At 36.5% G+C, this 16,311-nt stretch overlaps 1 protein-coding gene across 1 annotated transcript; it reads right to left on the bottom strand.

Moving 5' to 3' along the window:
* Positions 1-15,156: 15,156 nt before the first annotated feature.
* On the bottom strand, positions 15,157-15,732 carry LOC149142664 (RING-H2 finger protein ATL70-like). The gene has a single exon (XM_089451546.1). It carries the CDS (start codon positions 15,730-15,732, stop codon positions 15,157-15,159), a length of 576 nt encoding a protein of 191 aa, XP_089307672.1.
* Positions 15,733-16,311: the final 579 nt, after the last annotated feature.

The raw sequence follows: 16,311 nt of genomic DNA, 5'->3' as shown, positions 1-16,311 counted from the left end.
ATTGTATTGTTTAATAGTTTTGTGGGATGTGGGGGAGGGGCCAGGGGTTGTGGCCCGCCCCTCCATAAACAACTATATTGTTGGTTATATGCAGATGAGGGTTATGAGTTGGGGTGGCGGGGTTGGTGGCCTGCCACCCCCTTTTTTTATATTTTTTTTGTTAATAAAACAAATTATGTGTTTTTGGAAATTTGGTTTTGGACCGAAGGAGTCTTTTTAACAAGGCCATGATTTTGCCTAGAATCTGGCCGGAGTTGATCGAATTCCATCTGTCTGAAAAGTTCAAATTATGCCTTCTAGGGAAAATTTTAAGAACCCCCCTAAATTTACATGTATAATAAATGGGCGAATCTCCATGGTATATAGGAAAAATGGAAGGCGATTTTATCAATAATATGATATGTATGTATAATTTTTTGGCGAATCTCTCACCAGACATGGCGAATATTTTACTCAATTATAAAATATTGTGTTTATTGAATACACAAATGAAATCATTGCATTTCTTTAAAATATCTTTTGAAATCAAAATTACCGAAATTACATATCGATAACCTAGTAGGTGTAGGATAAAGATCACCCATGTCATTCACAAAAAGCATGAGAAAAAACCTAATACTATATATAAAACCAAGAAAAATTCAAATTCATCACTTCTAGGGACCTCGTAACCACCCTGCCAATACACAAGTATGTTCCTATTTGCAATTAGAAAAATTACCCAAATTACAATCTATTTACTCCAGCATATGTTGGAAAGTTATAGAAGGATGACTAGTGCAATCAATCCATTCCTTTTAGCCCAGTTTAAAACAGAAGTATACAAATATACTTGTCCAATGTCTATGCTTTAACCATTCACCTTAAGATGTTTTTATAATATAATTTCTTAAGTCTATTTAATATCTTCATTATCATAAAAACCAACCTATATCCATCTTAACTCCACATCTACCACTCTTAGGGGGATGAAATCTATTTATCCCTCTGAGCACTTGGCAAACCCGGAATTAAGATGGATCTAAGATGATAGAATTTCCCCTTTAAATAGTCTATGCTCACATGAATACCATGGTATTACCATGGGTCAATACCATGGGTTATCAGAAACCTGGAGCTTAAAAATTACTATTAGTAATTTATAAAAATTAATAAATTTAATAGTTGATTTTTATTTTATTTTTTATTTTAACCAAGCTAAAATGTTTAACATACATTAAATTACAAAATCCATTTTTACTCTTGATCGGATCAAATATTGATATTTGATACCTCTCGGGGGTTAGTAGATCCAGAGTAAAGATGGATCTATGCTGGTTTAATTCCCCAATTTAAATAGGCTACATTCCAGGTGAATACCATGGGTCAATACCATGTGCCATTTTGGTGAATACCATGGGTCAATACCATGTGCCGTTTTTATTTTTATTAATACTAATATTAGGGTTAATAATGTTTTTTTGCATGGTATTAATAACAATCTAGTCCATGGTATTTGTCCCATAGTACTTTGCCCATAGGTTTCACCTAAATATAACGCATTTTTTGAGTGTTTGTAAATATAAGGTGACTTATGGAGTAAATATAAAAAAATGTTTTATTTGTTTACCATACCTCTCGTTTATTTATATTTTTATTAATTTACCATACCTCTTTTACAAATATGGTATTTGGCCCATAGGATTCACTTAAATAAAACCTCTTTCTTGAGCCTTCTTAAATAGAACGAGGTTTATGGACTAAATATAAAAAGAGGTTTTATTTATTTACCATACCTTTTGAGTAAGTATAAAAAGACGTTTTATTTATTTACCATACCTCCACTTTACTTATATTTTTATTTTCTTACACCCTTGCATGTATATAAGGTGACTTATGGAGTAAATATAAAAAATGTTTTATTTATTTACCATACCTCTCATTTATTTATATTTTTATTAATTTACCATACCTCTTTATAAATATGGTATTTGGGCCATTGGTCCATAGGATTCACTTAAGTAAAACCTATTCTTGAAAATGGGCGAATGGATTCACTTAAATAAAACCTATTCTTGAAAATGGGCGAATGGAAGGTTGTAACTCCTAATTTCAAGGGCTAAATTTACCTTTTTTACCCTCTCCCTTAAAATAAGGTGGGCTATTTGAGGTGATTTGTAAAAATGTACTATGATACAAAATATTCGCCCACTAAAAATTTAAAACCCCTTAATTTCGCCAAAGGGCGAACATTCGCCCCTAAAATTTTCTATGATGCCTTCATTAATCCTGCCCAGTCATCAAAAGTCAACCCAACTTTGACTGCCTCTATCTCCTTCATCTGGACTCAGATTGGAGTGTCATTCACACCATTAGAATCAGGGTGATGTGCACTTCGATCTGATGTCAAGTTCATCACCTTTCGACCACTTTGAATTTTGATCTTTTTCCATGTCACTATTTCTGGAGATGCACTTGGATCAATCCTCCCCATTTAGGAGCTTTTGGACCGCCAAAAGCTTTATCAATCAATTGGAAAGTGAGGGAATTGTTCCCTCACTCTTTCTTTTTCTAGTCATTTTTCCTTGGTAGGTTGCATCCCCTTGAAACCAACTCGAAGGTATTCCACATCTCCTCATTGTGAAGTTCTGATTCTTCTGTCAAGTATGATGTCTTCAAGTAGCGCATCAAGATACTTTGGTGCAAAACCATCAATTATATGAACTATGCCCACCTCTTCGATGTCCATAATCAATGGTGGTTCATACAACTTTAAGTTCTACACATTCACTACAGAGTACATTTGCATATATATCGGCAAATTGAGATGGAAGGCATTATTTCCAATCTTCTCCAAGATGGTGAATGGACCATACTAGATTGGTCACAACTTCTTCCCTTCTCCCTTCATCCTTTCCTTACTGATATGGAACCACACTTTGTCACCCACTTGAAATTGATGGTCAAATCAGTGTTTGTCACGTCGAGCCTTGTAATGGGCTTGACTTTTCTTTAACTGCTCCTGTACTACTTGGTGAATTAACAGGATCCGCTGAATGAACTGCTGCACTTTGTCCTTGTCATCATGTCCACTGGAGTCATCTTCCCTTCGAAAGACCATATCAAAAGGGTCTTTTGGCAGGTAGCCAAAACATGTCTCAAATGGTGAACAATGCGTAGATGAGTGCACTGCTCGGTTGTAGGAATGCTGCACATATGGAAGATGCTCATCCGACAACTTAGGATGTTTCCCACAATAGCCTCGCAACAAGTGTCCCACAGTGCGGTTGACAACCTCTGTCTGTCTATTAGTTTATGGATGGAATGTTGTGCTTCTTTTCAACTTGGTGTCCATCATCTTCCATAAGCTGGTCCAAAACTCTCCGAGAAAGAGAGAGTCCCTATCTGACACAATCGATGTGGGAAACCAAAAATGGACTCAAACATGCTGAAAGAAAAGATAAGTAGTCTACTCTGCAGTGATCTTCCTTTTACAAGGCATTAAAACACACATCTAACTAAAACGGTCAACAACGACATACAAATAGTCGTGAATTTTCCTAGACAAAGGAAAATATCCTACAAAATCCATCGACACACTTTCCCATGGACAACGCGAAATAGGGAGTGGTGTGTAGAGCTCGAATTTTCTTTTAGAGGGCTTTGAAACAGAACACATCTCACAACCCTTTACATAGTGAGTCACAATGTTCTTCATATGAGGCCAAAAACAAAATCTTTGTACATGACACAAAGTTTTTCAAAACCAAAATGACTAGACACAAGGGAGGTGTGGGCCTCCTAGATTACATGTACCCTTTCTCCTGTGGGTATGCACAATTTTCCAAGGTGATACAATAGTTTCCCCTACAAGTGATAGTTGTCCACCTGTGAACCATGGGTTAGTTTTTCATAAATCTCCTTAAAGTCATCATCGTTAGCATATTGTTCAGCATAACTTTCCAAAGATAGTGAAGCATTATGAAAAATAACAGAAGCAGAAATAGGAGGGCGAGATAGCATATCAGTCACTTTGTTGCTTGTGCCCTTCTTATATTTTATTACCAGATGAAACTGATGAAGAAAACTCATCCACCTGAAATGACGAGATTGCTGCAACTTGGTTTGTGACTAAAGATACTGCAAGTGCTGATGATCCATATGGATGATGATCTCCTTGCCGATCAGGTAGTGCTTCCACTTTTTCACACTTTGGACTAAGGGATATAATTCCTTGTCATAGGTGGGATAGTTTATCACATCCTGAGAGAACTTCTCTGAATGGTAACATATCAACTTCTTTTGCTGCATCAGTACAACTCCCATGGCATATCCGCTCACGTTTGTTTCAATCTTGAATGGATGTTGGAGATCTGGTAAGGCCAAGACTAGTGCGGTGCTGATTTTTTCTTTCAATGTTTTGAAGGACTTCTGCTAGTTTCCTCCCCATTGAAAGACTTGCTTTACACTTGTCAATGCATGTAAAGGTGTTGCAATAATAGAGAAATTGGCAATAAATCTCCTCCAATACTAAACTGCACCCAAAATGTTATGAACCTCGGTTACACTAATAGGCTTAGGCCAATTTACAAATGCTTCAACTTTAGAAGGATCAATTTTTAGCTGACCATGACCAACAATATGACCTAGGTAAACCAAAGAGGTTTTCTCGAACTCACACATGGAAAATTTTACATAGAGTTTTTCGTTTTTCAATACATCAAACACTTTCTTCACATGACATACATGTTCATTTCAACTTTTACTAAAGATAGGAATATCATCTAGATAGAAAAGAAAAAATTCATCAATGAAAGGCCTAAAGAGATCATTCATGACCCTCATGAAAGTGGTTGGAGCATTGCAAAGTCCAAATGGCATCACCATCCATTCAAAAGACCCCTGTTTGGTCTTGAAGGTGGTTTTCCACGCATCCTGCTCTACAATTCGGACATGGTGATAACCACCACAGAAATCCAATTTGGTGAAATAGATAGCATTCTTTAACTGATCTAATAAGTCATCAATGCGGGGAAGAGGGTAGCAATTTTTCACCTTGATTTTGTTTAGTTCTCAATAATCCACACACATCCTCCATGTGCCATCTTTCTTTGGCACTAAAACAATCAGTGAGCTCCATGGAGAGGTGCTCGGTATGATGACCCCTTGGTTCAATAGTTCCTGCACCTGCTTTTTGATCTCCTCCATCTCAATGGTCGACATTGTATACATGCCAATATTTGGTAAAGCAACATCATGCTGCAAATGGATTTCATGTTGGATTTCCCTCTTCGGAGGTAATCCTCTTGGTTCCTGAAACATCTCTTCATAGTTAGAAATTAATTCACATAATTCCTTTTTATGCACATGTTCACAACCTTGGAAAGCATCAGATAATTCTGCATCTTTCCCCCTTACAACCATATGCATGCAACCCTTAATGGAATTCACAAACCTCTTCATTTGTCCTGCACTTACAAGGCTAGCATTGATTTTAGTTTGATGAGCCCTTACAATATATTCTAAACCATCTTTTGTTATTTGGTATTTGTTTTCATGATGGAAGAAGATTGCCTTCCTATCATATAGATATTGACTCCCTAACAACATGCCACAGATATCCAATGGTATCACATCAAGTTTTACCTCATCCAATAACTTAGAAGCGATCACAAATTTAACCTTTCACTCCTTAGTTACATTCATTATTGCTTTATCATGTATCCATCCAAGTGGGTAAGGTTTTGGATGTGGTTTGGTTTCAAAGCCTAGCTTCTTTACCAAGGACTCTGAAATTAAGCTTTCTTGGGATCTGGTATCAAATAGAGTTTCCACTTTTGTATGATTCATGATAACTCTAATATGAAATAGCTCAATTCTCTTTCATTCATTAGGAAGAGAATCATCTATTGAACTAGTGCCTTCATGTGATTCAGAATTAACATGAGGTGTCAGAGTACCTTTTGTTCCTGCTGTTGTGATCAATGCTTCATCTCTGAAATTGGATCCAAGGTCTTGCTGCATAGTTTCCACTGTCTTCTGCTTGCCTTTTCCTCCATACTTCTTTGGTCTCTTTTTTGGGTACTGTTTCCAACAATGATCGTTGTCATGACCTTCCTTTTTCCAGTGATTGCAATAAGGTCTTTCTCCATCATCTTTCTTGGTTGATGCCATCCTCTTCTCCTTTCCTTTTCCTTTCACTTTGGGTTTTCCATTTGGAGGTTTGAAAGGTGGTTTCTTGAAATGATCATCTCTTTCGTTTTTTCCCTTGTTCTCAAGATGAATTGCCTTCACACTAGCAGAGTCAATAGTAGTTGGTTCAAACAATAATAATGAATGTCTAAGGTAACTATGTAATGATCCAATATACTTATTTACTACTTCAGGTGAGTCAAGTGCAATTTCCAAATTAAGTGCCTATTTTCTGAATTCCTCTTTAAAGCTTTGAACATCCTGACCTCTACCTTGCCTTAAGTCTTGCAAATCCATTAAGGACTTTTGTTTATAACCCAAGGCATAGAATTTCTCCTTTAATGAAAAAATGAAACTAGGCCATGAGGAAAGAAGATTACCCACACTCTTACTGCTTCAAAATTTTCTCTCCCACTAGACAAGAGCAGTGCTACTCAGTGAAAGAGAGGCCATCTAAATCTTTGCCTCGTCCTCTTCGATCTGCTGAATCTTGCAGTAGATTTCAATCTCCCTAATCCAGTTATCAAGCTTTTCTGCATTACTTTCACTATTAAACATGTGAAGATCAAATTTGACATCTAATTTAAAGAATGGTTTATTAGATGAATCCCTTGAATTTATATGATGATGGTGATGAGAGGAAGAAGAAATTTCACTTGTGGAAGGAGAAGGAGGGGGTTTTTCTCCACCATTTCCATGTACTGAACCTTGTTCTTCTGGATTTCTCTCTTCTGCTTTCTCCAGCCTTGAAAGAAACTGACCAACATTCTCTACCATTGTATATAAGGTTTTGCAGAAATTGCGCTCCTCTTCATGACAAGCCTCTTCATCTGCCATGTTTCTCCTTCAATGTGCACGCCCCGCTTCGGGATAGAAAGACTTTAGTTTCCCTTCACCTTTTTGGATCTTGTTTCTTGTTAGCATACAAACATGAAATTCACATCTAAAAAGACCTGTTGTGATACCACTTGATCCAAAATCTTTTTCTTATAGATGTGTTAAGGAATTACATGCATAAATTGTCGCTTAACATAGAAAATTTAACGTGCATATGAGAGAAGAGGAGAAACACATAAAGCATGAAAGAAGACAACAAGACTTGGTAATGGAGTTCATCCAACTTGGACTACATCTCTGGGCCCTGCTTGATCAATGGGGAGGCCTTCATTCATTAAGTGGCATGAGAAAGAAGAGTATGAGCATCAGTTAGAAAAAAAGGAGTTTTATACCTCCATATTGAAAAATGCCTGAAAAATGTAGAACTCTAATGGAGAAATGGACAGTGCCATTGTGTTCATGGCATCAAGAAGTGCTGAAACCATATCAAATTTGTCAAATTCTGACAAAGTGATAATCCAGCCCTCCTGCAAAATTCTGCCTCGAACTGCATGCACTGCCTCCTCTGCATGGGCACACTGATAAACTGTGTTTAAATATAAATTATGGTGGTGGATTTCTCAATAATGTTGTTGGCACAGTTGGTTAAGGATTCGTTTATTATGGAGGACGTCGGGTGGTCAAACCCTGACTCCTTTTATTTATTACAAATTCTTTTTTTTAACTTTCATAAACCAATTTTTTTTTAAATGAAAATTTGGTTAGCCCAAGCCCACCTTGGGCAACCTGCCCACCATATCCACCTCAGCTGGTCATCCGTTAAATGTTGGTGGTCGTTTCTATGTGGGCGTGGTTGGGTCCGTGCCCCATGGGCTGGCCCACCACCCGTTGTATTGTTTAATGGTTTCGTGGGATGTGGGGGAGGATCTGAGGGTCGTGGCTTGCCCGTCCATAAACAAATATATTGTTGGTTATATGCGGATGAGGGTTATGGTTGGGGTGGCAGGGTTGGTGGCCCACCACACCCTTTTTTTATATTTTTTTTGTTAATAAAAAAAATTATGTGTTTTTGGAAATTTGGTTTTGGACAAGAGGAGTCCTTTCAACGAGGCCATGGTTTTGCTCGAAATCTAGCAGGAGTTGGCCAGATTTCATCCGCCATAAAAGTTCAAATTGTGCCTTCATTAATCCTGCCGAGTCATCAAAAGTCAACCCAACTTTGATGACCTCTATCTCCTTCATCCGGACTCGGATTGGAGTGTCGTTCTCACCGTTGTTATCAAGATGATGAGCACTTCGATCTAATGTCAATTTCATCGCCTTTCCACCACTTTGAATTTTGAGCTTTTTCCATGCCACAGTGTCTGGATATCCACCTAGATCACAAGATGCATATCGAGATGGGTGACGATGAGAGGTATAGTGTTACTGGATTAAGCACGATTACTTTTTAGAGGGATCATAGTGCTCCTCTCACCTTGAAGAATGTTATGTAGGTTCCTGGGCTAAAGAAGAACTTTGTATCCATTTCCATGCTTGAAGATAAGGCTATGATGTGATCTTCTCGAAAGGAAAGGCATTCCTTCAAAACATAGCCATGGGTCAAGTAAAGAAGATAGGGATTCAAGTGAAGAATCTTCATAAGCTGGAGGTAGAGGATTCTGCTAATTTGAGCACAAAAGAAAAAGGGGTGTAGAGTTGAGACATTGGTGAGTTGTGGCACAAGCGATTGGGCCACTTGCATCATGGGGCTTTGAAGATATTGCAGAAAATCTCTACCAGTCTTCCCGAAGGTACTTATGAGCAAGTTGATACATGCAAGGTGTGTATTTTGGGAAAATACACCAAGTCTTCCTTTCACAACAGAGATAGTCAAGCAGAGGCTATTATAGAGTGAATCCATTCAGATGTGTGCAGACAATTCTTGACAACATCCACAACCGAACACATTGGTGGATAAAGTTTTGGGCAAGAATTTTAAATCTCTACGGAGTGGTAATGGTGATGAGTATGTCTCAAATGAGTTTAAGAACTTATGTGTAGCGAAAATTATTAAACGGGAGTTGTTGACACCCCATAACCCTCAAGAGAATGTGGTGGCTAAGAGAAAGAACACAAGCATAGTAGGGGCAACAAGGGTGATGTTGCATGATCAGGGCCTACCACTACACTTGTGGGCTGAGGCATGCAATACAAAAGTTTATGTTATAAACCATAGCCCACATCGGATACTTGAGATGAAGACACCAAAAGAGGTTTATTCCGGTAAGAGGCCAAATGTTTGTCACTTCAAGATTTTTGGGTCATCGATATATTTCGATGTGACCAAAGATGCACGGAAGAAGCTTGATCTGACAACAGAGTTGGGGATATTTGTAGGGTACATTCATACACCTCAAAACTATCAGGTGTACTTTCTGACCAGTAGGATGGCAGTGGTTCGAAGTGATGTCATATTCGATGAGGGGAAGGCCATGTGGGTTTCCCTTGAGAGGGAGCTTGAGATACATGTGGATGAGGTGCTTTTAGTTCCTAAGGTTGAGGAGCCTCAGATTGATGTGGAGCAGCCACATGCAGAGGATACGGGAGTGGAGACATCCACTCAGGCAGAGACTTCCAGAGAGGGATGAAAGTGCACCAAAGAGGCTAACAGATTGTTGAATGATGCATGGGAGAAAGTCGGAGCACCCACTTCTCAGTGCAGGGAAAGGACATCACCTAAGAGGTATAGTGGATACACAGCTCTTATGGGCCAATGTATTGTGATAGAGCCATATTCCTTTAAGGAATTAATGCAACAATCGATTTGGGTTGATGCCATGGTAGAGGACTATGACTCCATAGTTCGTAACAATCTTTCAAATGTGGTCCCGAGACTGGAGGATAATTTAGTGGTGAGCTTCCATTGACTTAACAAGGTAAAGCAAGCTGCAGATGGTAGTGTGGAGAAACATAAGGCTAGATTTGTGGGTCGTGGCCTTTCACAGGTAGAGGGGATTGACTATGATGAGACCTTTGCTCTTGTTGCAAGGTACTCATCAATCACATCTATATTGGCGCTATCATCATATTTGGGTTGTAAGATAAATCAAATGGATGTGAAGGCAACCTTCCTTAATGGCATCATTGAGGAAGTGGTGTACATAGAGCAACCTGAAGGTTTTGAGATCTTTGACCATGAGTCACATGTGTGTCGACTCAGGAGAGAGTTGTATGGGCTGAAGAAATTACATCGTACTTGTTGTAATAGGATATATAACTATGTCACTGGGTTGGGCTTCCCAAAGAGTGAAGCGAATGAGAACCTGTACCACGTAGTGGTGGAAGGTAAGTTGTTGATCATTGTACTTTATGTTAATGATATCACTAAAAGGTGATGAACAGCTAATCAAATCTTACAAGGAGGACCTTGCAAGAGAGTTTGAGATGAAGGACATGCGGCTCATGCATTAATTTCTTGGCATGGAGGTATGGCAGGGAGTTGGGGAGTTTTTTGTGTATGAGGGAAAGTATGCCAATGAGATGTTGAGAAATGGAAATAAGAAACTCCATTTTAATTTGTCCTTGAATTAAACTTTGAATTAAATTTGAATTCTATACTCATAGCAACTTAAAATCGTTAAATTAAGTCTATTAAACTTACTTAACTTAGGAAATTCGAGTTGGAAGCCTTTTGGGGGTCATGTATATGTTCTCCCTACTTTGTAAGAGTCCACTGTGAGTTAATTGTGAGTTGTAAAATAGAAGACTCAGTTGCATGAGTCAATTTAGTTAAATTAGTTCTCAAACTGATTGAGAGAACTAATAGTGAGTTAACATTCAACAGTGACACTAATGAACTCCACCAATGCTACTCTAGTTAACAAAATATTTACTCATAAAAAACTCATGCATGTAGATTCTAGGAAATACATAGTTGAGACTAGAGTGTAGTGACAATGTACTATTTGTTTTATATTTTTCTAAGTTGCATTGATAGTGCATGCAATCAGGCACTGATCCTGTAGGGGATTGCACTATTTTTAGAGACTTTATTTCCCTTTAAATACAAGCTATCCTTCACAGGAATTATGCATTGGAATAGAGACTTGGAGAGATTGTGAAGTGGCTAAGCTTTGGCCTTGATCTTACTTATGAGTTGAAGATTGAATTTCCTGAGTGTTGGGATTGTTCTTGAGAGAACAAGTATTGTAATTTCATCTTCATTTTCCAGATTAATACAAAACAAAAATGGGGTTTTGAGTTGTGGCTTTCCCCGAATATTTATTGTGTTATGTGCCTTTAATTATCTTCCTCTATTGATTATTGTTTGCTAGAATTTTATGGGCTTCCATTGTAAAGTGTAGAAGTATATTCTTGTCTCTTTCTTCAGAAAATTGAATTAGCTTGTGAATCTACAGGATTTTCTACATGAGATACTCAGGAGATTCCACATGGAGAGAAACAAACCCATGCAGACTCTTCTAGCAAGTAACTGGAGCAAGGAGGATGTTACCTCAGGGGAAGTAGTGGAAGTTATTGTTTACATGCAGCTTGTGGGTTCACTCTGATACTTGGTTAAAACACGATCAAATATTGTCTATGCAGTTAACTAGCTTAGTCAAGCAATGGTTAGGCTTACCAAGTTGTATTGGAAGGCGAAAAAACATGTGTGGAGATACCTTAGGGGCACTTCTCAGTATGGATTATGGTAAAGATGGACAGAGGGAGTGAAGCTTCAAGGCTTCACCTATGCAGATCGGGCAGTGAGTTCATCCAATAGGAAGAGCAAATCAGGAGGGATCTTCAGTATTGCGTCAATGACAATTTCTTGGTATAGCAGGAAACAGAGATCGGTTGCACTCAGTTCGGTAGAGGCAGAGTACATGGCTGTGAGTCAAGAAACGTGTGATGCCATCTGGATGAGGAAGATCCTACTTGGTTGTTTGGTCAGCAGATGGATCCAATTGTGATTTACTACGACAATCAGAGTTGTATCAAAATCTCTCAAAATCCAGTTTTTCATGATCATTCCAAGCATATTGATATCTGATATCATCATCTAAGAGATTGTGTATTTACACGGATTATGTTGTTATAGTACATTCCCACAGAGGAGAAATATGTTGACATTTTGACAGAGGCATTATCAACATATAAATTCGAGTTTCACAGATTCAGGATCGGGGTAGCTTATAATCCCTTTCTTGTTGAGAGGGAGTGTTGAGAAATGGCAACAAGAAATTCTAGTTTAATTTGTCCTTGAATTAAACTGAGAATTAAAATCGAATTCTATTCTCATAGCAACTTGTAAATAGTTAATTAAGTTTAATTAACTTAATTATCTTAGGAATTTCAAGTTGGAAGTATTTTTGTAGTCATGTATATGTTCTCCCCAAGTTTTAGGGGTCCAGTATAAGTTTAAATTGAGTTGGAAATTAGATCACTCAGTTTACTGAGTTAAGTTAAATTATTTGCAAATTATTTTTGGAACTAGTAGAGGACTAACAGTCATTTGGTGCACTAATGCATCGACTAGTGCTTCTCATGTTAACTAAAGATTCCCTCATGAGAAACTCATGCATGTCAGTTCAGAGGAATACCTAGTTGAAACTAGTGTGCAAGGACAATGTACTATCAATGGTATTATTTACTCAAGTGTAAATATCATGAATGCATCAGAGATTGATCCTATGTTTGGATTGCACAGTTTTGGAAGCATGAATTCCCTTTAAATAAAGGATATTCATCCTAGAAATTACGCAAGAGATTAGGGGCTTGGAGAGATGCAGAATTTCCTAAGTGTTGGCCAAGAGCTTGCTTGTGATCTGACAATGTTGAGAATACTTGTGTGTAATTTTTCTACTGAGAACAAGCTTTGTATCTTCACTCATATTTCTAATATATGAAATATAGAGAGTTGGGTTTTGAGCAGTGGCTTTCCCCTGATACATGTTGTGTTATGTGCCATTGATTTGTCTTCTTCATGTTCATATTTCTTTCATCATTATACTGACTTCCGTTGGTTGAAAGTAGAAGTAGATTCTTGTCGTGTGGTTTAGTACATTTCATGACCTTGTGAATATATAAGATTTTCTACACTGGTCTCACCAAAAATGTGTAGGTTATATTGATAGAATGCCAAGGTTTGAATATCATGTTGTGCATTGCGAATAAGAGAAACCCTTTTCTCATTAGAACAATGATGACCATTATATGGTTATAGCTCTTATGTTAAAAGATGACCAAAACAATTCAAAGTTCTATAAGTGCATTAAGTTAAGGTGGATCCTCTTTAGCGAGAAATGAGTAGTGTTTATCTAATGAGGTCAAGATAACTCATGGGTTTTATAAAATTTTAGTAAGATCATAATGTGTGATTATGATCAATATTATTTAGTCTTATTGAAGCATAAATAGTTGGTATTATTCAATTATCCACAATATTATTAAAAATAAAATCAAATCTAAATGCGTTAATAATCAGTTCATTGATATGAGGTAAGCAACATTGATATTTGTCTTAAAAAAGATTTCTATTTATGAAATTTCCCACTCACTAAGATTATATTTAAAAACAATTGTACCAAACACCTTGGATTTGAGTTAATAAGCTTCTATACCAAATGAAAGGAGCAATGATGTGAAATATGCTTCCAACACTAGTACATAAGAAAAGAACATGGAGCAACATAATATTAAATAGTTGGAAATAATTAATAGACAAAAAACCATTAAGAACATAATTTTCTATGAAAAAACCCTTTTCATAAAAAAAAATGTCACACTTTAAAGAAACTCAATGTATTATTCAACCAAGAAATGGTTATAATAAAAAGTATTAGTATTCTCCATGGGAGTATTCAATAGTAGCCTAAGGATTCTAGAATTTTTTTAACAACATAACAATAAGTTAAAACTTACACTTTGTTTTTCTCCCACTATAGTACTTATAAACTGGCTTAAAAAGCCAACATTCATTGCTTTCTATTGTTTTTCATTTATTCTCTACTAGTACTTAACATTTATTTTCTACTATTATTTTTTATTTATTCCTTGTTTATATATGATTATGAATTGTTATTATATTGGTTAATGTAATGTAGAGTGTCTTTATAAGAATAATTTCATTTAATACTAGTGCAACCATATAAAGTAAATAGTTAATAAATGTTGATAAACATCAAAACACTTACTTTATGATATCTTTTAGAATAGAAAATTTAAAAAAAAAATCATAAAAATTAACTAAATCTTAACTTTATTTTAAATTATCATTGTTATTGTTAATTATATAAAGAATTAATATATGAGTTAAACATATATACATTTAAATAATATGCAACAATATTTTTAATTGTAACAACTATATTTTAACTGTAAAAAAACTAAAAAGACAAAAAGCACACAACTGCTTTTGAAACCTTAAATTTATGATTACTATTAAAAATATTCTAAAATATTTATGGCATGTTAAGTCTTACCATTCACAACTAAATTTAAATTCTAAAAAACATTTCAACGAATTTAATAATCAATATAATAAAATAGTATATTGAACTTTAATACTTAAATTAGTAAGATAATATGTTAATCTGGACACAAACCATCATAGATATACATACTATTATACTGTTAAACAAAGTAGTGAGCATAATTATTGTTAAGCAAAGTAGTATATTATTATATTATTAAACAAAGTAGTGAACATAATTTTTGATGTGTTAAAATCATGTCTACTCTCCTATTTAAAAATGATAACAAACTCAATATAAATCTAATTCTTTAATGATAATATTCTTACGGTGAAATTAATCTGTCTTGCAAGTAAATAATTTGATTGTTGTGAGAAACACATTCTACAGTCTAACCATATTTAAATAAAATATTTTTTTATATGCTCTGAACTTTAGAAATCCCTTGAACGGAACAAGCAAAACGTTTCTTCCTTCAGATAACATATAACTACCATACGATTTACCATAAATAATTTTGAGATTAAAAGTTTCCACAAAGTTAAACATGCTGAAAAAATTACAGGATCTCCTCCTGAGTTCATATAAATCATGTATTTTGTCTTATAAATTGCAAGATATGTATATGATATGGAAACATGAGAAGGCGTAAGCAATTTTTCGTGAAAGAGTATGTTAGAGTACAACCCCATTCTCATCCTGGGAATGGGCGGGTGGAATCATGATCAAATACCGTGAGAATAGTCGTTGGAGAGGCTTCTTCTGCGTGAGAAGTGGAGCGCAGTGAAGGAAAAATAGAAGTTCGGCAGATAGGGCATGTTGCGCGTAGGCGAATCCATTCGTCGATGCAATTCATGTGGAACATGTGAATGCAATCAGGCATAACCCTCACAACCTCCGACTCCTTGTAATCGTTGAGGCAAATCGAGCAACACTTTTTATCCTCCGCTTCATCTAATTCATTTCCTTGGGCAGATTTGAAGGATTGACAGACATTGTCGGAATATAACATCCTGGGGAGTGAATCCAAGGTCTCCTCCTCGATCCCAATTACAACGCCGTCGTGGTCTAAGTGGGCGGTATGAAGGGCAATGGCGCGATCGTTAGCCGAGCTTAGTGGATCGAGTAACGGAAGCCTCGAGCGATAGCGTAACAGGAGATATGAAAATGACAAGATCATGACTATTACAATCACAGTTCCCAACGAAAACACTATGCCAGAGACATTACCAGTATTTGCAGGATGGGATGAAGTAGAATTGTAGTCCATCTCCACATATTATACTGATACATATAGCGTGCATCGGCTGCGAGACTAATTATTATGGTGGCTGCAAAGCAGCGAATTGGCGGTTCGCTTCCCTTAATCGTGTAATGGATGATGGAAGGATTTACGGGGTAATGTAATATTATAATATTGAGGCATTCTTGATCTATGGTCCTGATTTTGTGGGTGATAAAGACAATGGATGGCGGTGGAACTTTTCTGATTCGAATATACTTGTTACTTGACCAGGTGCCTAGGCACCATTATGGCATCCTCGACGATTTCGTGCTTGACGTGTATCGCCTAGACATTTTAATAAGAAATCCACATTAGTTTAGGGCATAGAATATGTCACGCAACATCAGCAAGAAAGGGTGCTGCAATGCTATCGGCAAGAAAACAAATAGCTTATTTACGTATGCAGTGACGCATTGAAACAGGGTTTGAACTAGTCTAAAACAAAGCACCGTCTATGTTTTTCTTCAATCGAAGACCGCATGGTTATATAATTAACATCATCCATGATGTTATCTATCTATTTATTTATTTAACATTTTGATCCATTTCAATCAACGACTGTAG

This window comes from Pinus tabuliformis, chromosome X (genome assembly GCF_031772625.1).
Source record: "Pinus tabuliformis cultivar Carrire ecotype Pingquan chromosome X, CPIR1, whole genome shotgun sequence".
NCBI lineage: Eukaryota > Viridiplantae > Streptophyta > Pinopsida > Pinales > Pinaceae > Pinus > Pinus tabuliformis.
This window is presented reverse-complemented; position numbering and strand designations above follow the sequence as displayed.

Excerpts from the sequence above, each read along its gene's own strand:
- LOC149142664 (XM_089451546.1), bottom strand. The coding sequence starts at position 15,732 with ATGGACTACAATTCTACTTCATCCCATCCTGCAAATACTGGTAATGTC.